Here is a 26,690-nt window from a genome sequence, read left to right as displayed (position 1 = left end):
CTTTCGAGGATTAGTAATTCTATATATCAACATCTAAAATATGACAATTTTGCTCCTGTTCCTTTGGAATGGATTACTATCCTGATTAGACCCAACCAATCTTCTTGTGTTCAGCCCTCGGAATCCACCACCACAAAATGCCCAAGCCTATCAAAAACCCTAGAGCTGAATTAGACCTAAGTTGGCCAGCTTGATATGTCACGTAACTTAAGAATGCAACCAAAAACAAAACACAAACAGTACAAGTTGTAACATCTCAACTCACCCACAGTAGTACTTATTTTGCTAATTATCTCATTGGAAGTTTATCTACACAAATGCATGGTTACACAAAGAGAGGGCTAAGAAAAGAGACTTGCACGTTTTGTTCTAGTGTTAATGCCTTTCACTTTCCAGTTGTATCTCCACTCTCTGTGATGGATGGAGCTCCATTGTGATTTCTTTCCCTCTCTCTCTCTCTCTGTCTCTGTAGCTAGGGGTCCATCCTTTTCATTCATGTCATTCTCCTAACATCTGAGGTTTGCTTTTAGAGAATTTTTTTCTTCTTTTTTTCCTTTTCTTCTTCTTGATTATTAGGAGGAGCCCAGCTGTAATGATCTTGACTCAAAAATCTCTCATGAATCTTACCATTTCCTTTCCTTCTTCTCTTTCTAATTTAGGTTCGCTGATAAGAGAAAATTATTGGTGAATTAAGCAGAGAGCTTTGCAAGCTTGACAAAGTCCACTTCACCCAAGTTCCTTTAACCCTAGGATAATAGATATCAGTTTAATAACCTGGGATTTAAATTGATTAAGCACCAGAAAAGAAGGGCAGCAAAGAGCCAAATGGGTCATTAAATGCATCTGGGACCCGAAATGGGGGTGAGGTTTGTCTGTGAATATGCTCTCCCAGTCCACATCAAATCCAACATGAAGGTGTAATTGAGGGGACCAAAGTGACCCAAACCCTCCCCCCTTAACCACCCACCTACACATTCCACCCCCTACTTTTAATTTCCTACTCCCAAACTACCTTTAGCTTTACACCACTAAACCGACATATCTAATCAAAAGAACACCACCTTCATCTTCATGGATTAGATTGAAATCCTCTTTTCGATCCTTAATTTCCCTTTATCTAATACCCAATCCAATCATCACTGCCAGATAATCTTTTGTAAAAAAATTTAATAGCGTACCAATTAAATCGACGCCGACGAGAAAAAAAGAGATACAGGAGAAGAGCACTTAGATTGAACAAACACTTCATTTTACAACACCAGCAAGTGCAGACCGGGTTCGAATCGGATCCGGATTCAACAAATTACAAGAAGTTGCTACCCTTCACTCTCTTTTTTGTTAAAAAAAAATAATAATTCTCCTTCTTAACCTTTAAATAAGTCTAATCTCTCTCCTCTCTTTCCTGCAATGCGTTGAGGGTTGTCTTTTCTTGGGCTTCTTATACAAATCACAGGCCGAGTAAGATGTAGTAAACCAAGGTGATGGGCAAGGCAATCAGCATCCCGAATATGACCCTGGAGAAAAGGAGGCATGGAATCCATAAAAAGGTTGTAGAACTTTATGAAAAGTTGCGTATGTTTTTATATATATATATATATATACTCACGCAGTACTTAGTATGTCAGGATGCACGTTGTACTCCTTTGCGAACACGAAAGGAACAATGCCTTGAGGTAGAGCAGCCTGTAACAAGAGATTTTGTACAACAGACCAAAAGTTAAAGTTAGTAATTTCTTTTTCTTTTTTTTCTATATTCTTTTTATTCTTGGATTCTGTGTGTCAGAGAGAGAGAGAGAGAGAGAGAGGGGGGGGAGAGTGATGGGGATGGACTGACCTGGACAATCGCCACGTGGAGGAGGGTGCCACGTAGGCCAATGGCGAAGGAGGCGGCGGCCATGAAAGCTGGGCCTGCGAGGAACCGTACGCCCATCGCAAACGATGCGACGTTATTCCCGCACGCTATGATTCGAGGCTGCAATGCCATGAACAATCCTGCGTCCAAAGAAATTTTTATTTTTTTTTAAAAAAGAAAATTTAATTTAGAGTTGTGGACAATGGATGGAAGAGGAGAGAAGAAGGGCTGCTGCACATGGAAGTACTGACCGAGGCTGAACATGGCCATTCCAAGGCCAGCATCCGACAATATGGAGATGGAGCGGGAGATAATGGCAGGCATCTCGACATGCCATCTGCAGTTCCAACAACGAGAAGAAGTCAACAACCCACCAAATTAACCAACAGTAGAGCAACCCATTTCACATGAAAGAATTAAATTTTTAAAACTGCTTACTAGTAGTAGTTGGTATGGCTAATTATGGTGGTAAGTAGTAATGGATGATGAATGGTATCTCACCGGAAAGAGACGAGTGCCCAAGTGATCCCAATTAGGCTCGAGTAGGTGTTGGGGTTCCGGATGAGCTTCCGCCACACCATTATCAGGATCAGCCTCGTCATCACGCTCGTCGGCGGCATCGCCGTCCCCCTCGCTCCTCCTCCACCTCCCCCTCCCGATACTTTTCCGCCTTCTTGCATCTTCTCGTCTCCGCCGTCGTGGCCGCCGCCGTCTCTGTTCCCGAAGCTAAACTCGTCTCTCTCCAAGTACTCATCGCGTTCCTTCCTCCCGTCCACTGCGCGTGATTGGATGACGACAATAATAATTTCCGTTAATCAAACGTGAATTGACGATTGCGAAATAGTAATACGAGTACGGAAAAAGAAGAAGAAGAAGAAGAAGAAGTAGTAGTAGTACTTTTGCCGGGAGAGACGGACATTCTGACTTCTTTGACGGCGGAAGGATCGTTTCCGTAGTCGTGGTTGTTTCCGAACACGTCGGAGACCGGGGAAGCGCTCGAGCTCCAGACGAACATATGGAGATCTTTGGTGCCCCCGTCCTCCGTTTTCAGCAGATGGGTCTGCCCATTCACCTTCTTTGGGGCCGCCCGCGGCGGTGCCACCGCCGGATTAGGGGCCGGGTAATGGAGTCGCGGCTTGGCAGGTGGGGCGGCGTTGTGGTCCTCCTCGTAATTCGACGGCCTCGGAGTCGTCGCTCCGAAGTTGGAGCTCCGCCCGACCATGGAGTAGAAGTCGGTGTGGTTGAAGCTCGAGCCTCTCGGGGTTGGATTCCGCGAGGATTGCAGCGAGTAGATCTCGGCGTTGGTGAGGTTGGACGGGCGCGGCGTCGTGCTGGAGAACCCCATGGAGCGGCGGGAGTAGATGTCGGAGCGGGAGGCGTTGGACCGGCGGACGGTGACGTGGATCCTGCCGTCCTCCTTCACCTCCGCCTCCGTCTCGATGGCGTCGCGGCGGCCGTCGAGCGAGACGACGTCGGAGTCGACGACGATGGAGGCGATGGAGGCGGCGGTGTCGGGGAACTGCTCGGTGATGAGCAGCTTGGCGCCGCGGTACTCGAACATAAAGAGCATGAGAGTGTACCAGATGATGCATTGGAGCACAACAATTTGAACCATGAGACTCCCCGAGAACTCCCCGTACATCCCCTTGAGCAGCGGAATCCCCATGACGAGCGTGTTGGGGAGCGTGGAAAGCGAGAAGAGGGTGATGGTCCACTCGAGGTTCCCCCGCCGGCTGAGTTGGCTCCACGCCGTCAGCATCGCCAGCACCATCAGCTTCTGCAGCGTGTCGGCGGCGATGAATTTGATGTTCATCGTGTACGGATTGTTCGTCGAGATAAAATGGAACGACAGCAGCGGCACCGCGAACAGCGCCACGAAGCGGTTGATGCCGGAGCACTGGTCGGGGGAGAAGATCTTCCACCACTTCACCGACCCGTACGCCAGAATCATCGCCACGTACAACGGCACCACCGCCGTCATCACGTGGTAGAAATCCAACACCGTAATCATCTTCTTTCTCCTTCTCCTACTATTCTTGCTAAGACTTGGCTTACCACTAAGAACGCATGTACTGTTGTTTCGGATCCCCTCCACTCCTTTCCTTTTTCCCTTTTCTTTTCTTAGATTTGGAATGAAATTACTCTCTCTCTCTCTCTCTCTCTCTCTTCTCGCCCAAACCCCCCTTTTATTACCACTTGGAGGTGGTTGGGGGGATGGGGGGCCATTGAGATTTTGAATCACTTGGAACTGATAGGATCTGTGAGTATAGAGTAGAGTAGAGTAGAGTAGTGTAGTAGAGCAGAGGAGAGAGAAAGTGACAGGATCTAAGGAATTCCTTTGGTTTTATTTAGAAATGAATTCCGTTGTTTAGAAATCATATTCACCTAACTTCGTTGCAAATAAATTCCATCCAAATCTGACCTCAGACCAGAGGATTTCATTACATAAGAGTTAAAATCCATGAAGTCATTTAAAATTTCATTCTTTAATAATCCCAAAAAATTAGATTTTGTGAAATTAGAGTTAATATTTGCCGATTTTTTTATATATTTTTAATCGAAGCTATATATGCATTAAAAACAGGGGAATGGGGATAGGATGGGGGTGGATAGTGAATATATTATCCAGGAATAAGGGAATCGCTATTCCCCTCGCGTGCAGCTCGCCATCATCAATTGCAGAAATCTCGTACACCGCAAAGCCCTCCCAAACACGTATTAAAAAACAAAACCGACCCACATGGACGGATCAAAGGTTCAGGCATCCATCCATCCATCTAACATCCCCCTTAGCTGGAAAAATAAAAGAAAGGGGAAAAAAGAGAGAAAATTTTAATGGAGGAGGGGCCACAAAAGGAATTGGATAAAGGTGAGGGGGGAGAAAGCAAAAGGGGGTCCGCGGGGGGGGGGGGGGGGGGGGGCCCGAAAGAGAAAGGCTGCTGCTGGTTGAGGGCTTTTGAGATGAATAAATACTTATTAGATTCTAAATGTTCTTAGTTAGCTTTATAAGGAAAGATATCTTTTGATATGTTATATGCTTTTCCGTAAACTGACCGATTAAAATATAGTAATTTAAAAAGCCTTTGTCCATAAAACGAGGGAGAAAAAAAATCTTATTCTCCGGGATAAGCTCCTAAGAATAAGATGAGCTCGGACCCATGGCCACGGCCACGGCCATTAATTGTACCATATTATTCTTCTTAATTGGGCTTTCAGATGCAGCCCAACTGTTACAGTTGAAAGGCCCGTTTTGAGACAGAATTATTGGGTTTGATGCGACGAAGCTATCAGGCAGGCACCGCGAACTCGGGCTTGTGTCGATAGGATGTCTCATTCCTACCCGAGTAGAGTGGACCTTTCGGTGGTTGGGGATTGGGTTCTCCTTCCCTTGGAAGTCTGTGAGCTCATCTCTTTTATTTCTGGGCCCAGTAATGACCGGAATGTTTTATTATTTTATAAGAACAGTTTGATTGGGTTGGACTTGGACCCCCAAATTAATAATAATAAACAAGAAAACGTAAATTTGAATAAATTCATGATCGAGATAGATGACTCGTTTGATCTGGTCATGGACATGGACCGAGATTCATTCGGACAATTAGGCCCAAAAATTTAGTCCGGCCGAGTTGATCCTGGGAGGGTGGTGTGACGTGGAGAAAAGCGAATCAAACATCCCTCGCAGAGATCAGAGATGGGATTGATTCCGGATCTCAAGCAATAGTTCAAGCGGTTTAACTTTTCTCGGCTGCCCAGCCGGGCGTCGTAATGTTTTCGCCAGTAGAATAGAAGATTGAAACACGGCTTGATGTTTACGTCTTTCATAGCAGAGTTCAGCTTCGTGAAGATTTGTTGACTGCCGTGTTGGAAAACGCAACTCCTGTTTGTTGGCTTTTAGGCGAATAAGATCTTCTCAATCTCTCCCCCTAGATTTGCGGCTCTCCTGCGCTCCTAAACAGGTCTTTCCTCTCTCTCTCTCTCTCTCTCTCTCTCTCTCTCTCTCTCTCTCTCTCAATCTATTATTATTATTTTGTTCTTGTTTGAAGTAGTTCGCGATTCCAATTAGAAGAAGATTGAGGAAAGAAGAAACTTTGTAGCAATTACGAGTTTTTCATTTAAGGTCTTTCCTTGCTTTCGGACTTTGTGGGATTAATTTTTTCCTCCTTTGCAACTCTCTTTTCCTTCGGAAAAGCAAAGGTGTTGTGAAGTTTTTGATCTATTCCACCGAATCTAATTTAAGGTTTCCTTTACGTGGGTAGTGCTTACTTTGTATTCTAATAAATTGGGATCTAGATGCTAAAAAGCTCAAACTTTCTGTGTCAATACATCGCAATTTGTTCCTCTGCATGCAAGTTATTGTGCAGTGCTAAATTAGATAGACGCTATCCTCAAGTAGATGTTAGATTATATGGTTACTTGAATATGCTTAAGAGTTCTTGTCCAATATCTTGATATTTTGAACAATAGAAGATGCATTCACCTTCTTGATGCTTATTGATATCAACCTAATAAGAATAGATAGATGATCTTATTGATATTTCAATTTATCCTATAGCAGCTGTAGAGGGTGTGCGCCTCTCACCGATAAGCTGTTGTTCGTATTCAAATTGAATATCTATGGGTTTCAAGGATATACCAAATACTTCTACGGTCCTACATGGGCTTCATGGCGTGCATCTTGTGGGCAAATCATCGTGTCGAAATGAAGAAACATTTCACGACCATTCTGCTCTATCATCTTGTCAAGGATCAGAATTTAGCAGAACAAGCCAAGGATTGCTAATCCAGTGAGTTGCTTTTATTTATCAAACGTGCCGTTCCAGTTTATCTGATTATTTAGATACAAACCTTATACCTACATGAGCTGACTAATTTGTACGACAGACGATTGTGGCATCAAAGGCCGTATTGTTTGAGGCCTATTCACTGTAGTCTTCAAGGTATGTCGAAATGAGACTGTTCTTGATGCTAGTGGAGTAGCAAATCTCTTGTATCCAATATATCTGATTTTGAATATTTCCTCAATTAGGCGACCGCCATATTGGAGAAACTGTTGTGAATGTTCTAACCTCGCTGCCATTCGTTGTGCTTGGACTTCAGACTCCACGGCAAGTTCCCTTCTGAAATAGATCAAAACAGCATATCCTTCGGTTGTAATTCTCTTCTTTATTTCATCTATCAACTGATAAATTGTTTATCAGTGCTGCAGCAAGAACTTTAACACATCACTTTATGCTAATTCATTAATTGGGGTGGGGATTGCCTCAAGCTTATATCATTCTTCAAGAGGAGAGGCCAGGAAATTTCTGAGATGGGCAGATTACACAATGATTGCTGCAACAACACTTGTGAGTAGGAGGTCCTTCAATTTTACCTGACATAGAAAGTGCCAATCAAGTTGCATTCTACTTTCTCTTGTAGTGGTTTGTAATATGAGACATTTGATTTTTTTTTTCCCCTACATACAGTCTCTGTCAAGAGCACTTCGAGATGAGAACCCGAAACTACTGATGGTAGCATCAACCTTGCTTTTGCCATTTCAGCCTTTGATGGTTTCAGCTGTCCACACTGGAATGATGGAGGCAAGTCATTCAAAAGATTGCTAAAATGTTCTTCTTTTTCGATTTAATATTAATCTTAATATTATTTGAGTTAGAATTATAAATCTTATCTTTATTACATGGTCCTTGATTTGTGTCAGTAGATGAAAAACTTATTCTTTTAGATTTTTGTTCTTCCAAATGTTTGGTATGATGATTGAAAAACTCTTCCTTCATCATGTTCTGTTTCTGTCCTCTTCAACACCTATTTTCCTGCCAAAATTTACTTGTTGGAAGTACAAAATCTGTATATATCTTTAGGTTTTCTTCTACTTATTTATTTCTCTAGGTCGAGTGTTAATTGACCAGCTTGCTTTTTCAGGTAGCCTTTGCAAAAAAAGCATTGACCAATCCAGAGCTCAGGATGTCATACAATTTGCATACAATGTCTTCCCTGATGGGAACTGCACTATTTATCGCAGACGAATGCCTTCCCCAAACTCCATATATTCATGCTGCCTGGCACCTTGCTGCAGCAGTTGGTGTTGGGACGTGTAATAAACTTCTTGAATGATATCACTAGCAACATCGTCTCAGCTATTCTTTATCAACTATATAGAAGAAAAAAAGTCGAAGGAAGTTGTTCCAGATTTTTCAGTTTGCTGTATCACAATTGATACCATTCCTTCCACACATCCAGTTTCTTACATTTAATTCTTATACTAGGGACTCATCTGGTGGATTTGTACACAAATTCTAGAAATGCAGTATACTGAGCTAACGAACTGCTTACTGATGTCTATATGGCTCTTGACTCCATCTTTCTGTTACATCAAGTATTATGACATGAGAACAGCAGTCTTGCAATATCACCTTATAAGATTAGCCTCAGTTCGAGCATCAGTTTGGATTTTTATGGATCATGTGGCTTTTTATATACTAGTTAGCTTCCTGTGCATCAATTGATCTTTTGCTGCATCATTTATAGTAACATGATCATGTCAGCCATAGCACTCATAATAGTTGAAAGAGAGAATAAAAATCTACCTACAGCCAGAGAATAAGTATTTCCGAATCAATGATACTCTTATTTGGGGAAGAAAGATTCCTTTGCTGTGTTATCAGCTTAAAATTTAAGGTTCTTAAGCTGAAAACTGCTTGTAAATAAATGCCAATTTAACATCTGGCACCGCAAAACCTGAGTCACATTTTATGTACAAGCACGGTTGCGCAGATACAGATGAATGGATGAGCCTAAAGTACAATCCTCATTACTAGCCTAAGCAACTATATTAACCAATGCATCTAAGACTGCTTGTCGAGTTGGTAACGCAGGTATAGCTCCTCTCTCGGTCACGGTCAGAGCTCCACATGCATTTGCAAATCTAAGAGCTTCTCTCAATCGTTCTTCATCCTGTGAAAGGTTCAAAAATAGAACTTGCCAATAAGACACAACATAATCAAAATTCTTTAAACCTAATGTTGAAAAGATAAGCATGATAGCGGGAATAGAAGAAAGTATGAACCAAATTAATCTTATAATATAATACTCTTTGTAGAATTCATCTTAAATGTTTGAATGAATAGCCTCATACATAGAAAGCATCATCTTTTCCTCTAAATTTACTGGTTAGACCTATTTCTGATCTCTTCCTCTTAAAAAATAATACCTTTGTACACCGCAGCAATCTAATGACATAAATTCATAAGTTCACCTGTTCAGGTGTAGGATGAGGAGGTGATACCTGGAGCAAAGAAGAATCTGTAGCTAATTGAGATAATACTCCAGCAACAAAAGCATCTCCAGCACCAGTAGTGTCAACAGCAGTCACCTTTAGTCCACTAACTCTCCCACTAAATTCCTATATTAGAAGGCATGCTAACATAAGGAATAAGGTGAGTTAAAAACAACAAAACTAGGATATGTTGCATTGCAGGAAGCCATACCTTCGAGTAATATCTACAACCATCTGGGCCCTCAGTTACAAGTAGCAACTTATGATTGGGATGGAAAAGTTTACGTACAACAGCATCATCATATGGATCTTCTCCTTCCGTCAAAAATGAAATCTCCTCTTCACTTATCTGATTCGGTAAATTAATTATAATCAGAATGAAAACTTCACCAAGAGACTTAGAAAGATCACTACCTTGATAATATCAGCAATGTCCCACATGCTGAATATTCCATCTCTAGCACTCTTTGCTGATGGCCATAGTGGAAGTCTCAGATTTGGGTCATAGGACAGAAGTATTCCAGAATCTTTAGCAGCTTTAGCTGCTGCAACATGTGCCGATTTACATGGTTCGGTTATAAGACTTATAGAACCATAGTGGAAGATCTTTGCCTAACATAGATAGTAAATCAGATTTTAAATAATGATTATAATAGTTCATAGAGAAAGTGAGTTTCAAGAGAAGTGTAAAATCCTAAATAAGTCGTACAGCAGGAGCGCTTTATGATCACATTCATTTATTGTGTACCTTCCTTATAAGATCAAGGTCAAGCTCCTTTTCTTCAAGCAGCATATCAGCACTAGGATTACGATAAAACATGAATTCACGTTCACCATCACTTTTTAATGTTACAAAAGCCAAAGCTGTTCGAGCACCAGGATCAAATCGTAGTCCCTGACTGTTCACATTATTCTCTTTTAAAATGTCAGCTAGCATATATCCAAACTCGTCTTCACCAACCTGTGTATCATAATTCGAGCAGGAAAATGCCGGAGAATGAGATGATGATGAGCTAGTTCACAAAACTTAAGACCATTGTTCTAAGTTGCATCACACCTAGGAGGTGTCCATCCAAAATGGAGCACTATGTGCAAGTTCTAAACACTTCCTAAATATCTAGCATTATATGATGTAATCAAATACGACCTTCCCGATGAAAGCTGATGAACCACCAAGACGAGCTATGCCAACAGCGACATTTGCAGGTGCTCCCCCAGGAGCCTTCTTGAAAGCTGGAGCTTCTGCCAAGGATAATCCACTAACGGTTGGTACAAAATCGATCAGCAGTTCTCCAAGACATACAACAAGCGACGATCCACTCGCCTCAGGGACACTGTTGGTATTGCCTGAAACGGCTTTTATGCAACCTAAGATGGTACTCAAAATTCAGAATAAAGGAACAAGGATGTCGCCAAGAATAATGGAATTAAAACACATGCATCTTAGTAACAGTAAGTAAGCCAACACAAGAATTGGATATCCATCTAATCTAAAATTTGCTTGGTCTCGTCTTTTTGCCTCTTTTTTCCTTTCTGCAAGAAGATATCTTTATGGAAAATATCAGGATTACAACCACATGCCTATGCAACAATTTACCAAAAAGCTTCCTTCTTTTGTCGAAGATGAAAAAGATTTGTGAGAAGGAATAGTTACAGAAAGGAAGCACAAAGCAATCACCAACTCCTCCAATGTTTATCGCGCAAAGAACAAAAAAGAAGCAAATTTGAAGATCTACCGACTATTCGATAGTATAATTTGGCGTCAAAATGCATTCTTGGTATTATTACTAGTACAAAGCTGTACAAATTGGCTGAAGCACAACTCCTAAAACATGACAGCAATCCTTCAATCTCACTGCTATTGCAAGAACCAAACCTGGGAATCTACGGCAGGTGGAAGCAGAGGTAGTTGGAGCAGATGGAAAGGACGCAGCTCGCGCGAATTTCGCCTTCTTGGTTCGTACTCGGGAGTTAACGGCGAAGCCGGCGATGGAGAGAAAAGCGGCGTGGAGAGCCATCGTTGACTTGAGAAGGGAGAGAAAGAGAGAGAGGGAGAGGTGGATGATGGATTGAGGCGGCTAAATGTTCGCGGATTCGACGCAGTCGAGAGAGAGAGAGAGAGAGAGAGAGAGAGAGAGAGAGAGAGAGAAGAGGAGGAAGCCAGCGAAGAGACGGAGGAATCGATGCGAATATTTTGTTACCCGCGGTTTTTTTTTTTGTCTTTTTTACTTGAGCTCGCGGACATCAACAACAACATAAGTTGGGCCAAAATGCAAATAAAAACATTGGATATTCTCTAACAAGTAAAAGCATTACCAGGGTGTAGCGTGGGCCTTGGGCCGAGGCACTAGCCCAGATCCTTTTCTCATATTCTTTCACTAATCAGGGTGTTATCTGAAAATTTAATATGTTAAAATTACAGGACGTAAATTGTAATAGAGATATAGAAGGAAAAAAAAAAGAAGGTGCTACTTATGGTGCCCGCACTGGCCCGCGGCTTCTCTCCCAGTCGCCCGCCCCCTCCCCCCATCACCTACGACCTACCTGACCCCCAAGAAAAGAGGGAATTAAACTATTAAACAAACAACTCTCGCCCCCACCAAATTCGTCAACCCACAAACCCACACACGCACGCGCCGAAACCAATACTTGCTGCGATGTTCGATCCACTGACCGCGCCATTCCTCTGCCCCCATGGATTCCTCTTCTTGATCTCCTGGACGATCCGGCCATGAAGAACCTCCTCAAGAAGCTCCACATCGTCCCGAGCCAGCAAGACGACGCCGATGATCCCCAGCCCTCCTCGCCTTCCAAGAAGACCCTCGGCTCGATCCAAGACCAGAAGCCCCTGTCGACCCTGTCGAATTGGTTGAATTCCATTGGCAGCAAGCACGGTTCGTCTTCTCCTCCTCCTACGGAAGGGACGGAGATGAGGGAGGATTCGCCGGTGGAGGCGGCGGACTCGGCGGCGAGGAGGAGGAGGATGAGGGAAGTGGAGGAGGAGGAGTACCAGATACAACTGGCCCTGGAGATGAGCGCGAGGGAGGATCCCGAGGCGGCGCAGATCGAGGTGGCGAAGCAGATCAGTCTCGGTTCTTGCCCTCCTGATAGCACCGGGGCAGAAGTCGTCGCGTATAGATACTGGGTTAGGCATCTTCCTGCATTCTTCCGGGTTTGATTACTTGAGCTTTTCTTTAGATGAGATCATCGAGCTTCTTGGTAATCAGATTGTTTAGATGCATTCTTTAAGCAACTATCAAAATAAGGAATTCGAAATAGGAGGATAAACGACCCACCTTTTTCTGTTGGAATGCTACTATTATGATGTCATTGCAATTTATTGTGATAAGTTTGAGGTCAAATAGAACGGGTGAATTTAATTCGATACCTGAGTGACCTTTTCACATATTTTGAGTTGCTATAAATGATGCTCGTGTCCGCATTGCTATATTGCCAGTTTGGTTCACATCAACATTGGGCAACACTAACCCACTCCTTTTGTTTAAATTCCTATGCTACTCTTCGTAAAAGGTATTCTTTGTTTGACGGAAAATCTTTATGTGCATGATATTCCATTTAAAATAGCTCGTCTCCTGATATGAAATATTGTGCACTCTTGTAGCATCCTGTGGATGTTGTAATCTAGTTTTAGTCAATCTTTTTGTCTAAGATAAGTTACATATATCTATGCTTTTAAGCTGTCAATGTGATGTGGTGTCTCCTTTCTAGTTACAGTAATGATTACTAATCATTTACAGTCTGCCAAGTTAAAATATGAATTTGTCACTATATCCATTGCTGACTTGTCTTATATCGTAGATTTCTTCGTTCTTCACAGAATTATAATGCCCTCGGCTATGATGACAAGATTGTGGATGGTTTCTATGACATCTATGGCATTTGGGATGAGCCTACATCAGTGAAGATGCCTTCCCTCATTGATTTACAAGGAAAACCTCTTTCAGACAATGTGAGTTGGGAAGCTGTATTAGTTAATAGAACAGATGACTCTGACATCTTAAAACTTGAGCAGAAGGCCTCAATCATGGCTCTTGCATCTCGATCAGAATCTTCGGATTTAGTTGCAGGTGTTTTGGTACAGAGACTTGCCTTTTTGGTTGCCAACTACATGGGTGGAGAAGTTTGTGATCCTGAAAGCATGTTGTTATCATATCAAAATCTGAGTAGCTACCTAAGAGTAAGTACTGGGAACATGGTCTTGCCTCTTGGCCGTCTAACAATTGGTTTGGCTCGTCATCGTGCATTACTATTTAAGGTCAGTAACTCATTGTCATTTGAAACGAAACCTGCTAGGATGTCCAACTAGTTCTCTTAATGTATATGGTGCTATCATCATCCTTATTCTCATCCAAGCTCCTATTTGACATGTATTTTTGTTTTTGTAGGTTTTGGCTGATAGTGTGAGTATTCCTTGCCGATTACTGAAAGGAAAGCAATATACTGGATCAGATGATGGAGCTTTGAGCATAGTTAAACTTACCGATGGAAGGTAGCATCTCTGTGTATTTCTTCACAATGACATTTTAGCTACTTCATGATGACAATCTATACATTACAGTGGCCATGCAACACTGAAGTACTTTGTGCTGTCTCTTATTTGTTTGAACTTTGAACTGCACATATGGTTGAGGATCAAACAAGGCTGAGAGCTTTGATATTACCAACACAATATTACTTGTCTATTTGGAGAGCTCTGCTTTTTATATCATGCTCTTTTATATGTTCATCTTATTGTTCTTCTTTCACTTGTCCATCTTCATTCTTAAATAACTGTCAATAGTAGATAATGTTGCACACATATAATACAATTTTAACATCTATTGATCTTTTTACTGAGAGATGACAAGTTAACTTTCATATGGTAGGGAATACATTGTTGACCTAATGGCAGATCCTGGTACTCTTATCCCATCAGAAGGTGCAGGTCTTCTTAGGGAATATGAAGAGAACTTTTATCTAGTTAATCAGTTGAGCAAAGATGTTGAGAGCCTTCATATGGGATCTTCTATAAGTGGGGTCTCAAGTTCTGGTTGTTGCTCTTTTGAGAGTGAACCCATTTATAGCAATCCTGTAACTACTGATGCTGGCGTATATACAATGAGCAGCTCAAGCTATCAAGAAAACCCAAGATTGACTTCTTTATCTCAGAAAACTTCAACTGACATGTATATAAATAGCAATCCAACTTCCATAGATGAATCAAGAAAGGTAGACATTAATGTGACTTCAAAGAGTCAAGAAAAATCTCTTCCAGTAAATCGCCCTTTTATTGCAAGATCTCCTTCTTGGACTGAGGGGATCAACTCACGAGCTGTCCGTAGGATGAAGGTTAAGGATGTTTCACAGTACATGATTAATGCTGCTAAAGAAAACCCCCAGTTAGCCCAGAAACTTCATGATGTATTGCTGGAAAGTGGAGTTGTGGCACCCCCTGACTTGTTTTCTGAAATGTGCGAAGAAGAGTCGAAAGATGAGATTGTCGTGGTCACAACTTCATATGGAGATAAAGATGAAATGGGGAGGAAGAATGATTTAGCACCTAAAAACCTTGTCGGTAAGGCTCATGAACCATTCTTTCCTGATCAGATTGGCCATAGTGCCCAACAAAAGTTTGTTTCTTCGAGGCTGCAGCTAGACCCGCTGAAGCCAGTTGAGGGTTTGGGGTTTTATCATCCTGTTAATTTCCAAGAAGCAACTGGTAATACTCAATCTGAAGCTTCTGCTGCACAGGTAAAGGAGGCTTCCATGCAGATTATAAAACATGGTCCTGTCACTGCTGCTGCTGCTGTTGCGACAGCTGCTATAGTTGCATCTTCAATGGTTGTTGCTGCGGCTAAAGCTAATACAGACATAAATTTTGAAGTTCCTATTGCTGCAGCAGTTGCAGCCACAACTGCTGCTGTTAGCAAGCAATATGAACAATTGGAATCTTACGGTCCTTTACCAGTTGTATCTGGCTGTCTTGAAGGAGTAGATTCAAGTCATTCAACCAACAAAATTTTAGAGGATCTTTCAGTTACACAGAAGCGAGAAAGTGATCATGGATATGATGGTGGTCTTGAGCAGGAGAAGGATGTGTCTGAATCTCCCCAAGAAGTGGAAAGAAATTCAGACAAATCAACTGGGACAGAGAGTGCAAAATCTGATATTGCTCTAGATGATGTTGCAGAATTTGAGATACCATGGGAAGACATTGTTTTGGGTGAACGGATAGGGCTCGGTATATAGTTCTTGTGCATTTTTAACAACTACTAGCCTTTAGTATATGGACTTATTCAACAATATCATGTCCATGGGAACTGATCCACAATGTTTTCTTCACTCCAAATAGCACATTTTCTTAGTTCTTAGTTTCTTACTGACCTTTCTTTTTTCTTCTTAGGGTCCTTTGGAGAGGTGTATAAGGGAGATTGGCATGGAACAGTGAGTCCTTTTTATTCAAGCAAGTCATTGTTTACGTTTGCTGACTGTAGCACCTTAAAGTATTCATAAGTTATCAATGTGAAGCTAGAAGTTAATGAATTTGATGATTTATTATTGGAAACATCTGAATATTGCAAGAGATTACATTGGATCTGATGACTTGTACTAGATAGGATTAAGATATTTCAAATGTTTCAGTATTTCTTCATAATTATTATTTTTCTTTGTTGCTTCTACTTTTGGGTTACAGACCATACAGCTAGCAGCTTTTGTTTTATTGATTGACCAATTTCTTCCTACTATAACTTGTGTTGATGGTGATGGTGTTACAATCTTTCTCGAGGAAGATGATTGCGATTCGAGTTGTAGCTCTAGACAGAATTGGACACAAAATTTTGAAGACAATAAGGATCAATCTAACCATTGAAATGACCCATGATTCTAATATGTTGTTTATCTAGAAGTTAAAAATCTAATGCAACTAGAATCTCGTTGATTGGATGTGGAAAAATATGGTGGAAATATCGACCAAAGGTTAAGGTTGGCAGGATGGACGCGAATGATGGAAATTGGTGATATGGTTAGGGTTCGGGTTATGAAAGTAGAAAATGACTGTGGTGGATGAGATAGTATCTTGAGCAAGTCAAGGAGGGAGAAGGGAGCTTCAGGTGGAATTGGCCAATATAGTGAGAAAGGAGAAGCAACGGAGTTATAACCTCTACCTTGGGTTGAATCTTGTAGTGAATACGAGTGGAAGAGAGGAAGAGAAAGAATGCCATCTCAAGCCTAGGTGTAAAATAAAGCCTAAATGTTCAGTAATACTAAAGTGGCCGTCATTCCACATATTTAGATGCTATCCATACGTTCAAAAAATAATAAATTAATTTTAATATGAAATAACCTAGCGTTGGGCGTTCGAACGACCTCATAGAGCCATTCAAACGGCTAAAATAGTGTCTCTGTAGTGAATGCTATGCAGGTGACGTTCGAACACTCTAGCCAGAAATTCTTGTTTTTCAAAAATAAATTGATCCAGTTCGAGACAGATTGGTCAAGTTTAATCCGTATCATAATCACAAACTGTAACAACCCACCATGCTTCTCTCACCTTGCCCTTAAGGTATAAAGTGGGAAAAATGATCTATCAAGTCATCCTCTATCTCTCACATTGTCTTGTCGGTGGACCGTCCGAAGTACTCCACTAGAACCTCCATCTTTATTTGCTTGTCGTGTTGACGCTGTCGTTTGGCTAGGACTTGCACTGGCTTTTTCACCTCATGATCTTCAACAGGCTTTGGCAAGTCAGTCCCTATGGTGAGCTTTGGTTTGATCCTGGCTTCAGAATTGAGACATAGAAAACTAAATTTACCTGTGTCCCTTCAGGTAACTCCAAGCGATATGCTACAGGTCTAAATACACTCCAACACCTTGTATGGATCACAGAACCGATAGAATAAATTTTGGTTTTGTACGGGCCACAAAGTCACGGTCATAAGGTCACCTGACAATATGGCTGCGCCTGCACAAAGACCAAATCAGCAACTGTAAACTCGTGCTCGCGATGTCCTCGATCATAGACCTATTTCACTCAGCTTTGAGCTACATCGATATGCTCATAAAGTCGTCTCAATGTCTCATCCTAATCTATCAGCTCCAAGTCTGCTTCCGACCTCTCTGCGGGTGCCAACTGATCATATGTTTATAGCACTGGGGCCGTCCGTCCATATATTGCCTAAATGGAGTTATTTGAATGTTGTGATGGTTGGCGGTATTATAGAACCACTCCACCCAGGCAAATACTGCAACCATTCCCTCAGTCGATCTGCTACGAAGCATCTCAAATACTGCTCAATGCATCGATTGACTACCTCGGTTTGACCGTCTGTTTGCGAGTGGTAGACCAAACTGAGTGTTAATTGTGTCCCCTATAATTTGAAGATCTCCACCCAAAAGTCACTGATGAAAAATGTGGTCTCTATAGGAGGCGATCGTCCTTGGCATCCTATGGAGTTTTGCGACATCTCTCACAAAAATTTCAGTAACTATATTTGTTGAAAATGGATGCGCTAGAGCCAAAAGGTGAGCATATTCTGCTCCAAATTAGCAATGGGTGGAGTGGTCCAGTTGGCTTGAGAGACTTCGTCTTTGCTTGTTGGCAGATTTGGCACTCCTTAATATAGCGAAGTATCACCAACATCTCCCGCTCATAGGTGAACAATTGTCTCGATCTCTCAGACAAGGCTTTGCTAGAAAATGTCACTGGTCTTCCTTTCTTGCATTAGCACCGCTCTTATACTAGCCTCTGCCGCATCACACTCAATGACGAATTGTTTGGAGAAGTCCTGTAAAGCAAGAACAGGGGTTGTGGTCATGGCTGATCTGAGCTCCTCAAAGGCCGTTGTGACTTTTTCTCCTTATAAGAAACCATCCTTCCTTAGTAGAGCGGTCAGTGGAGTGGCTATTTTTTCATATCCAGCAATAAAGCGACGGTAGTACCCCGTCAAACTGAGAAAACCTCAAAATTACGAGTGTTCTTTGGTGTCTGCCGCTCCACCATGCAATGTATCTTCTCGAGATCAGTGGCCATACTATTTGCTAAAATCACATGTTCCGAATACTCCACTTGCTGCTCTCCCTATAAACATTTTGATTTCTTGACCTTGAGCTCATGTATCTTTAGTAAATTCAACATCTTTCTTAAGTGCTGCAAGTTATCGTCTTAAGATTTGCTATAGATAAGAATATTATCGAAAAACACCAGCACATACCAACAAAGCAAGGTATGAAAAACTTGTCAAGCCTTGGAACATCGTCGATACACTTGGATCTGGTGGTATGCGGCCCTAAAATCAAGTTTGTTGAAGAAGGATGCGCCCGCCAACTCGTCCAACAACTCTTCAATGATCAAAATAGGGTCGGTCCTTGGTAGTGATGTAGTTCAACACTCGATAGTCCACAAAGAATCGCCAACTTCGGTCCTTCTTTCCTACCAGCAACACGGGTGACGAATATGCGTTTCAACTAGGCTGTATGATCCCTTGGTCCAGCATCTCCGTCCCCAGTCTAGAGATCTCATTCTAAACGTGAGGGTAGCGGTAAGACCTCACGTTCACTGGTCTAGTGCCCGATATAATCTCTATGTGGTGGCCCACCTCACGCATTGTTGGTAACTCCTTTGGCTCCTCAAAGAGGTCTGAAAACTCCTGTAAAATATGAGCTAAATCATCAGTTATACTTGACTCATGTGTCTCCTCAGGCTCAGTGGGAATTAGCTGCATCAAGAAAGCTAGGTCCACCATGCTCGGCAAGCCAAGTATCGGCTGTAAGGCAGCTCTCTAGTGCGGTCGAATGCCATCTAGTTGCACCCTCCTATCATTGTGCCTTAAGGTGAGGCACATCTCTCCAAAATTGAATGTGATTGGACCTAAGCTTAGCAACTATTGTGTCATTAAGATGATATCCACTCCTTGGAGTGTAACCGAATACAAGTCCATGGCAAATGTGTCTCTAGACTCATACCGAAATAGCACTACAAATACTGTCAGCCTGGAGCATCGTCCTATTACTAATGGTGACATCAAAATCTTTCGGAAGCTGCTCATCTAGAAAATTATGCGTACTTTTTGTGTCAATGAGGATATGCACGGTATGCTTTCTAATGAAGCCGTCCACCTGTAAAGTTTTTGGTTGTGTAGCGGCTCCGGAGTAGGCACGCAATGAGATGCCCACTCGTATCTCCCCAGAATCAATCTCAGCCACTAGCTGGTACTCATCCTCATGCTCATCACCAACAGTGACCTCATCCTCACGTACATCCTCTTCAGTCTCACCATCGATAAGCATCACCGAACTGATTTGCCATGTGCAATGGTGCTCTAGGGTGAACTAGTTGTCACACATGAAGCACATCCTTTTGGTTATTCGATCCTCCACTTGGGCAGGTGTTGGAGTACACATAGGAGGCCTAAGGGCTATCTTCATATCAGTGGAAGTGCGAAATGGTGGTCGTTGTCCCATTGCACCCGCAGTAGCCCATAATAAGTAAATCGAGCCGCCAGGTGTATGCATTGGCTTCGAGTGTGGTTTGTTATGCCATGGTTGCCTCAAATGCCCTCTAAATGTTGTGTCTATTCTCCATGAGTAGAGCATCCTCTATGGTTTGCCCTAGGTCCGTAAGCCGTAGTGCTTGAATGTCCTCCTGCAAGCTAGCGATAAACATCGATTTGAGCTGCAGGTTCGACAACGAAGGAGTACATAGGCTGGGCACTCGTTTTAATTCTTCTTGATAAGTACTCACTGTCGTCTTTTGGATCCTCTTTGTCAAAATGGTATGGAAGTGTTTGTAACTCGACGATTCATACCGTTTGTAGACCAAACGGTAAAACTCCCCCCCATGTTTCGATCGACCTATAAGTAATGGACGATTGAAATCACCGTAACACTGCATCCTCGAGGTGGAAGGATATGGGGAGAACTATTTGGTCCTCATCCGTGCCTTAAAAACAAAAAATTGTTTAGCACGGTAGAGCCAATCAATCAGATCTTCACCTCAAAATTTGGGAAACTCTAACCAAACGATGCGCCCGCAGATGCTGGTATCGTGGTTGGAATTGAATCTTGCTCCCTCCCTAGTTGGAGGTGGGCGCTTCTTTGGCCATACATGATGCCTCCAACGTCCTCTATCAGCTCCACAATCTTCCTTATCATCTCTCCCAATTCAGGGGTCATCATCATCATTGTCTTCAAACTGTGCTTGGTGGCGAGGCCCACCTAGTCTCAGCTTGGGCGTGGTCTCTCTCTTTTATCCTTAGTTGACTAGTGGGACCATCATTGGGGTTCAAGCATGGAAGATCAAGGTACCTCTTGTCCTCGAATTGGCTCTTCTCGGGCGCCCACAACAAACATGTATTTTGTTGCGCGATTGTTTGACTCAAGGTTTTCGATGGTTTAGGCGAAAATGTTGGAGAAAGTCTGTTCTAAAGCATCAATAGATCTTGATAGCATCTCCATGTTTGGATCCGTGATAGAGAGTGGATGAGGCAGTATTGTATGTGCACAGCACTCTTGCCCTTGGGTGCCCATTAGTGGAGGTGTAGAGTTACTCTCTCTCGCGCACGTGGATGTCTCCCTTTTTTCTTCTCTCATTGTTGCCATGGATCTAGTAGCTGGTGTCATCACAGAGGCGTGTCAGGAAGGTTGGCTTTGATACTAACTTGTAATTGTCTTGGAGGAAGATGATTGCGATTTGATGCAACTCTAGGTAAAATTAAACACGAAATTTTTGAAGGCAATAAGAATCGATCTAACTATTGAAATGAATGATGAAAATTTAGATATGTTGTTCCTTTGTAAGTCAAGAATCCAACGCAATCAAAATCTCATTGATCGAATGTGTAGATGAAAAGATATGGTGGAAATACCGGCCAAAGGTCAAGGTTGGTAGGATGGACACGAATGATGGAAATTTGTCAATGGTCAGGGTTTGGGTTATGAAAAATGAAAAAAGACTATGGTGGATGAGATAGTACCTTGAGCAAGTCGAGGGGAAAGAAAAGGGCTTCTAGGTGAAATGGTCATCGAAGTGAGGAGGGAGAAACAACGAAGTTGTAATCTCGACCGTGAGTTGAATTTCAGAGTGGATACCAAGAGGAAGAGAGAGGGAGAAGAGAAGATTGGCTCAAGCATAGGTGCATTAATGTTCAATAATACTAAAGTAACTGTTATTTCACATATTTAGGGGCTAGTCATACGTTCAAAACTAATAAATAAACTTTAATACGAAATAACTTAGTGTTGAGTGTTCGAATGACCTCATGAACTCATTTGAACGCCCAAAACGGTGCCTCTGTATATACAAGCGCTATGTAGGCATTTGAATGCCGCGTTCAAACGGCCATTCTTGGCAATCGATGGATGTGGATACATTTCGAGGCGGGTTGGTCAGGTTCAATCCATATCATAATTACGAACCGCAATCAATGGATGTGGATACACCATACAACCATTTGGTGGGTGCTAATCTGATTTAGTTTTTTGACCATTGGATTATAATGGAAACGAAAAGCACTACCTGATTATAACATGTTGATCTGATGATCGGATCCATCATATTGTCAGTTTAGTTCAGATGTTAGTACGATGATAAACATGCTTGCCGAACTTCTTTGACAATCTATGAATTATCAGAGAGAGTTTTGTCATTGCATATAATCTATGCAAAACTTCATCAAAGAATGGAGCTTCTTGCTATCAATCATCTTCTTTTACGTGTGAAAGCAAAAACCCTATGGTCTATTGACTTGGCACAAAGAAAATGTGCTAAAATGTTAACCTCCTTTGCTTGCTCAGAGGGCTATTACAAGATGACCTTGATGAGTAGACAAACTGATATGCATTTTATATTTTTAGAATTAAATGGAAAAGAAAGGATTTAGAATTAAATGGAAAAGAAATGAATTAGAATTGAATTATCGGAGATACAGTTTTCATCGTCATAAGCACTCTTCCATGACAGCTTTTGCAACCTAACCACAAGTAAGAACCTGGTTGGTTTTACCTTCTATAAATCAGAGCTACAACTCACACTTATTGTTTGATCCAAAAGTTTCTTGGGGATAAACTTCAATGAATAGATGAATGCCAATAATGTTCCTTTACAACTTGGTTAGCACTAGGTAATTCTTTCCACTAGCTGATAATTTAGTTCTTCCTAGTGATGAAACTGGCTCATTAACTAATATTGGTAAGCGTAGCTCCCATTGTTACTCAGATTACTGTTGTAGAAGATTCTTCTTCTCTCTCCAATTACATATTGATTTAATGAATTGACCACTGATGAAAATTTCTGGAATATGATATTCATGCCAATATTCTTCATACTTGTCTTGGATCCTCTGGCATTAACATTTGACAATTAAATTTTATGCCTGTTGTTTTATTTACTTGTTGCTTATCACAAGCTATTCAATTTTAGGAAGTTGCAGTGAAGAAGTTCTTGCACCAAGATATTTCAAGTGATGCCCTGGAAGAGTTCAGAAGCGAGGTACATATCAATTGTTGCAATCGAACTAGCTCAAAATTCTTTCATGTTGTAAGGTTACCAAAGGCAGTGATTTAAGCCCTGATACATCTTGAAGTGAGGAGAGGATTTATGGTGCTGTATTTAGTTTGCCTTATTTTTTATTATTATTGAAAGGTGATAGTAGTCTGTTAGTTTCTCTTTTTTTTTTTGTGTGTATGCTGAATCTTTTTCCTTTTTTTCACTTTTGGTCTCTGTGAGCTGATGCATGTTGACTAATACTTTGAGTGTCTTTGGTTGATGGGAAATAGGAAAGGAAAGTGACAACTTTTTGATAGTCCCGTACATTATAATGTTTGAATAGAGAAAGTGAACTTGGAAGTGAGTTTTTTCACTTACTCAAAATTGCCAACTCTTCCAATTTTGGTTCATTCCACTTAGGGAGAGTGAGAATTCTTAGTTTTTCTATATATTGCATACCACTAATTATCATAATTACTCAGTTCCGCTAAACACTTCCAATTGTTACCTAACGCTAAAAGGTCAAGACTATTTTTAGAACTGATTTTCATTAGAAACTTTCAATTCCTAAAACCGCTTTCCTCCCTCCACTTCTTAGTGGTTCAAGGTTCCTTGCAATTGAAGGATTCAAAAAGATTATCCATACTGAATTTATTTTCTTATGTTTGAAATGGGAATCTGACTACTGATTGGTTTTTCTTCTTCCCAAGGTGCGGATAATGAGAAGATTAAGACATCCTAATGTTGTTCTCTTCATGGGTGCGGTAACGCGTGTGCCACATCTTTCCATTGTGACAGAGTTTCTTCCCAGGTATCTTCTTTTTTTAATCGATATATGCATATTTGTACTATTTGCAGGTAAATTTTTACAAATAACTCATTTTAGTGTGATCTAAGTAGGTAATTAAGCATTCTTCTTACTTTTAATGACATATATTAAAGGATTTGATAGAAAAAGTTACCATGGTGCATATTTATTGAAGTAACTTTTCCTTGTACATTTGGTCCAGCTGGTTTAGCAGTTTTCTGAATCACTGTGAATGGGACTTCTCTTAGTTTTTTCACTTTATGAGTTTTTTCAATTTATGATTTTTAGTCAACAATTGGGAAACCAATGATGTATCGTAAGTTTGATATGTTTTTTATTTTTTCTTTTAAACAATATGACAGTTTCTTTTTTCTTTAAGCCAGCTTCCAACTCACAAATTTCTAGAATTCTTAAGCTTTTAATGGGAATTGCAGAGGTAGTTTGTTTCGGTTGATTCACCGGCCAAATAATCAATTAGATGAAAGGAGGCGTCTAAGGATGGCACTTGATGTTGTACGATCCAGTAAACTCGCAATGGTTCTTTTGTTTACATCAGTCATTGTTTGATATGGGAGGTAACCCTGAACAGATTTCACTTGTACTATCCTATATTCTTTGTTCCCAGGCTCGTGGAATGAATTACTTGCACAATTGTACGCCTGTCATAGTCCATCGTGATCTGAAATCTCCAAACCTTCTTGTTGACAAGAATTGGGTTGTCAAGGTAATAAATATGTTTCAGTAATCATCTCATCCATTTTAGATGTAGTCTCTTTTGCAATTCTAGTCTTTCTTATGGCATACTTGTTGCAAATTGTGGCAACAATTTAGGTTTGTGATTTTGGTTTATCGCGTATCAAGCATAATACGTTCCTCTCATCGAGGTCAACAGCTGGAACGGTGAGCATTTATTTATATGTAGCATTTAGTTTAAGTTATATGCTTATCCTTATTTGCTTAAGAATTTTATTCCACCGTCACAAGAAATTTGCTCAATCTGATTCTGAAGTTTCCCTTGTATTTCCAGTTTGAACTTGTTTTTTTCACTCTCAAATGATTAGATATTTAAGGAGCTAGAATAAGTAGAAATATAACGGGCCAACATTTCTGGCAAAGATGATCAAATTTCCTCTATTTGGCATAACTTGGCATGATGGCAATGCTTGCTTCTTCCATCCATATTATCAAATAATTGCTGACAACAATTGCCTTCTGTAGGCTGAGTGGATGGCACCAGAAGTCCTTCGAAATGAGCCTTCAGATGAGAAGTAAGTTTTTCTCCATGAGTAGCAGATGTTGTTAGGTTTCCCGCTTGTTTCAGTATAGGCTAACTATCTACCACTACCACCTATGTACAAGATGTGATGTTTACAGCTATGGTATCATACTATGGGAGCTTTCTACCTTACAACAGCCATGGGATGGTATGAACCCGATGCAAGTAGTTGGAGCTGTTGGCTTTCAACATCGACGCCTTGATATTCCAGATGACATGAATTCCGTCATAGCAGACATAATAAAGGCGTGTTGGCAAACGTTAGTATACTTTCACTCATCGTCTCTAAATTCTTTACAAAAATAGATCGACAAAATTAGAAGTGGAAATAAGGTCAAATTTGCAAATTGTTGAGAGCTGTACTCCTTATCCATTAAAATCATGACCATAAATGGAAGTTGAGAGATACTTCTACTGGTTCTAGGTTTAGGCAGCGATTAACTATTCACTTATTAGATACAAAACAAGGTCTTTAAAGCTGAGTAGATGTGAGTTACAACTTGGAAAGATCAAGCCACAAATACACAATAGGATGCATGCTAGTGGCACTATTCAATTGTGATTTTACGATAGTAGTGATCGGGGTACTACAAGATTTTGGTATTGAATTTCTTGTTTTAGGACTGCATAAGTTATGTAGGCTTTTCACTTTGAATAATTGAGTGAAGTGAGCGATTTTGCATTATTCTGAAAGAAAGAAAATTATTTAGGTTCATATGCCATGCATCATTAATGATCATCATGCCTTCCCTTCCTATCATGGTTGGGCAGCAAACTGCTGAACTTTAGCAAAACTGTAGTCTCAAATGCACTTATTAGCAAGTCAGTCCACTATATACTTTCTTATGTACGCTAAGAAAGTGAAGTTATAATTTCTCCACAGAAACAAATAGATATTCCCCTCAATTTCAATTTTCATATGTCATTTTCTCTTTGGTTTCCCTCTCGAAGTGCTTGGCTCTTTTCGTTGTGTGTAGAGACCCAAAGATGCGGCCATCATTTTCGGAGATCATGGCAGCCCTAAAACTGTTGCTGAAAACTATGGGCAACAACCAAGTGCAGAGACAGAATGTGGCACCACCAGGCAACCTCAGAAAATGCGATTCATAGAAAAGTACAGGAAGATTCAAATGTTGAAATTGCTGATGAAACCATTAACGCTGGATGCTCCTTGGTCCATATGTTAAATTATCAGTGAGCTTCTGTATCTATTCCGTAGAACATGTACAGTATCATTGATCATGTCTTTTTGATGAACTTGCCCCTGTTTGTTTCCGTCCCAGTTGGGGTTGTAGATGTAGTGGATATGTCTGGACAAGAACCAATAAGGGATAATTTGCTTGACAAAACAAGTCAAAGTTGAAGATAAAATGAATATACGGGGGGCTTAGTGATGCAGAACATTTACACAGCAGACGGCAGGAGGCGTAAAGTCTTTGAGTTTGAAGTTGCTTGCTGCTACTCGAACTGTCCTAGTAGGTATACTTTATTTTAAAGCATAAGAGTTCTATTGATTAATAACGATGGTTACAATAAGCTTCGCCTAACGTTGGAAGCTAAAATTTCTACGAGCGCGTCCTTTCCACGTACAATTAAAACTTATAGTACGAGCTGAGTTTGTGACCCTCGACCTCGAGGAAGGAAGAAAATTAAGTGACAGCAAAATAGTAAAAATAGTTCTTTATATGAAGTATATATATTTTATTAGAAGAAAATATATAAAAATTAAATATATTTAATTTTAAATCGAATTTTGCATTATTCTAGAATAAGGTTTTTTATTCTGATATAATAACTAAATAATGTATCACTTTATTAATTCATTGTCCTTTCTTATCTTTATCCTATACAATTTTTAAAATTATATTATTTACTACTACTACTACTATATATACTCATGAGTATTTTTTTCATTCGGTTCAAAATATTATAAATTTTTAATATAATTTTATTATTTTTTTAATGTTTTAATATTTATTTTATATCGTATCAAATATA

The 26,690-nt window shown here is 40.8% G+C and overlaps 4 protein-coding genes across 9 annotated transcripts; 2 read left to right on the top strand and 2 right to left on the bottom strand.

The window, feature by feature from the left end:
• Positions 1-1,211: 1,211 nt before the first annotated feature.
• Positions 1,212-4,052, bottom strand: LOC140760342 (probable auxin efflux carrier component 1c). The gene is made up of 6 exons (XM_073097271.1): positions 2,750-4,052; positions 2,354-2,627; positions 2,104-2,189; positions 1,835-1,992; positions 1,607-1,683; positions 1,212-1,514 (listed from the first exon to the last, which is right to left on the bottom strand). The coding sequence occupies exons 1-6, from the start codon at positions 3,861-3,863 to the stop codon at positions 1,448-1,450; spliced, it is 1,776 nt and encodes a 591-aa protein (XP_072953372.1). The 5' UTR covers positions 3,864-4,052; the 3' UTR covers positions 1,212-1,447.
• A 1,586-nt stretch (positions 4,053-5,638) lies between these two features.
• LOC140760113 (uncharacterized) lies at positions 5,639-8,261 on the top strand. Of its 5 annotated transcripts, none has more exons than XM_073096939.1 (7): positions 5,639-5,808; positions 6,405-6,636; positions 6,734-6,789; positions 6,879-6,957; positions 7,059-7,197; positions 7,318-7,435; positions 7,776-8,261. In XM_073096939.1, exons 2-7 carry the CDS (start codon positions 6,467-6,469, stop codon positions 7,961-7,963), a joined length of 750 nt encoding a protein of 249 aa, XP_072953040.1. In that variant the 5' UTR covers positions 5,639-5,808; positions 6,405-6,466; the 3' UTR covers positions 7,964-8,261. The 5 variants fall into 5 exon arrangements, with proteins under 5 accessions (XP_072953040.1, XP_072953036.1, XP_072953035.1 ...); XM_073096935.1 differs by having other exon boundaries at positions 5,649-5,808; positions 6,408-6,636; positions 7,318-7,431; positions 7,772-8,261; XM_073096934.1 differs by having other exon boundaries at positions 5,656-5,808; positions 7,318-7,431; positions 7,772-8,261.
• A 195-nt stretch (positions 8,262-8,456) lies between these two features.
• On the bottom strand, positions 8,457-11,318 carry LOC140759893 (probable fructokinase-6, chloroplastic). Its single transcript, XM_073096580.1, has 7 exons — positions 11,002-11,318; positions 10,273-10,493; positions 9,874-10,086; positions 9,540-9,737; positions 9,337-9,474; positions 9,135-9,251; positions 8,457-8,803 (listed from the first exon to the last, which is right to left on the bottom strand). Exons 1-7 carry the CDS (start codon positions 11,141-11,143, stop codon positions 8,669-8,671), a joined length of 1,164 nt encoding a protein of 387 aa, XP_072952681.1. The 5' UTR covers positions 11,144-11,318; the 3' UTR covers positions 8,457-8,668.
• Positions 11,319-11,627: 309 nt separating this feature from the next.
• LOC140759892 (probable serine/threonine-protein kinase SIS8) lies at positions 11,628-26,044 on the top strand. Of its 2 annotated transcripts, none has more exons than XM_073096578.1 (13): positions 11,628-12,270; positions 12,964-13,401; positions 13,532-13,635; positions 14,012-15,366; positions 15,529-15,569; positions 22,543-22,611; positions 23,319-23,419; positions 23,851-23,929; positions 24,042-24,140; positions 24,248-24,316; positions 24,635-24,684; positions 24,776-24,952; positions 25,670-26,044. In XM_073096578.1, the coding sequence occupies exons 1-13, from the start codon at positions 11,857-11,859 to the stop codon at positions 25,800-25,802; spliced, it is 3,129 nt and encodes a 1,042-aa protein (XP_072952679.1). In that variant the 5' UTR covers positions 11,628-11,856; the 3' UTR covers positions 25,803-26,044. The 2 variants fall into 2 exon arrangements, with proteins under 2 accessions (XP_072952679.1, XP_072952680.1); XM_073096579.1 differs by having other exon boundaries at positions 12,132-12,270; positions 12,945-13,401.
• The last annotated feature ends 646 nt before the right edge of the window (positions 26,045-26,690 follow it).

The sequence above is a fragment of the Typha angustifolia genome, chromosome 5 (assembly GCF_048772165.1).
Source record: "Typha angustifolia cultivar Huaian chromosome 5, ASM4877216v1, whole genome shotgun sequence".
NCBI classification, from domain to species: Eukaryota; Viridiplantae; Streptophyta; class Magnoliopsida; order Poales; family Typhaceae; genus Typha; species Typha angustifolia.
Note: the sequence above shows the minus strand (reverse complement) of the source record. Positions and strands in the feature narration are given on the sequence as shown.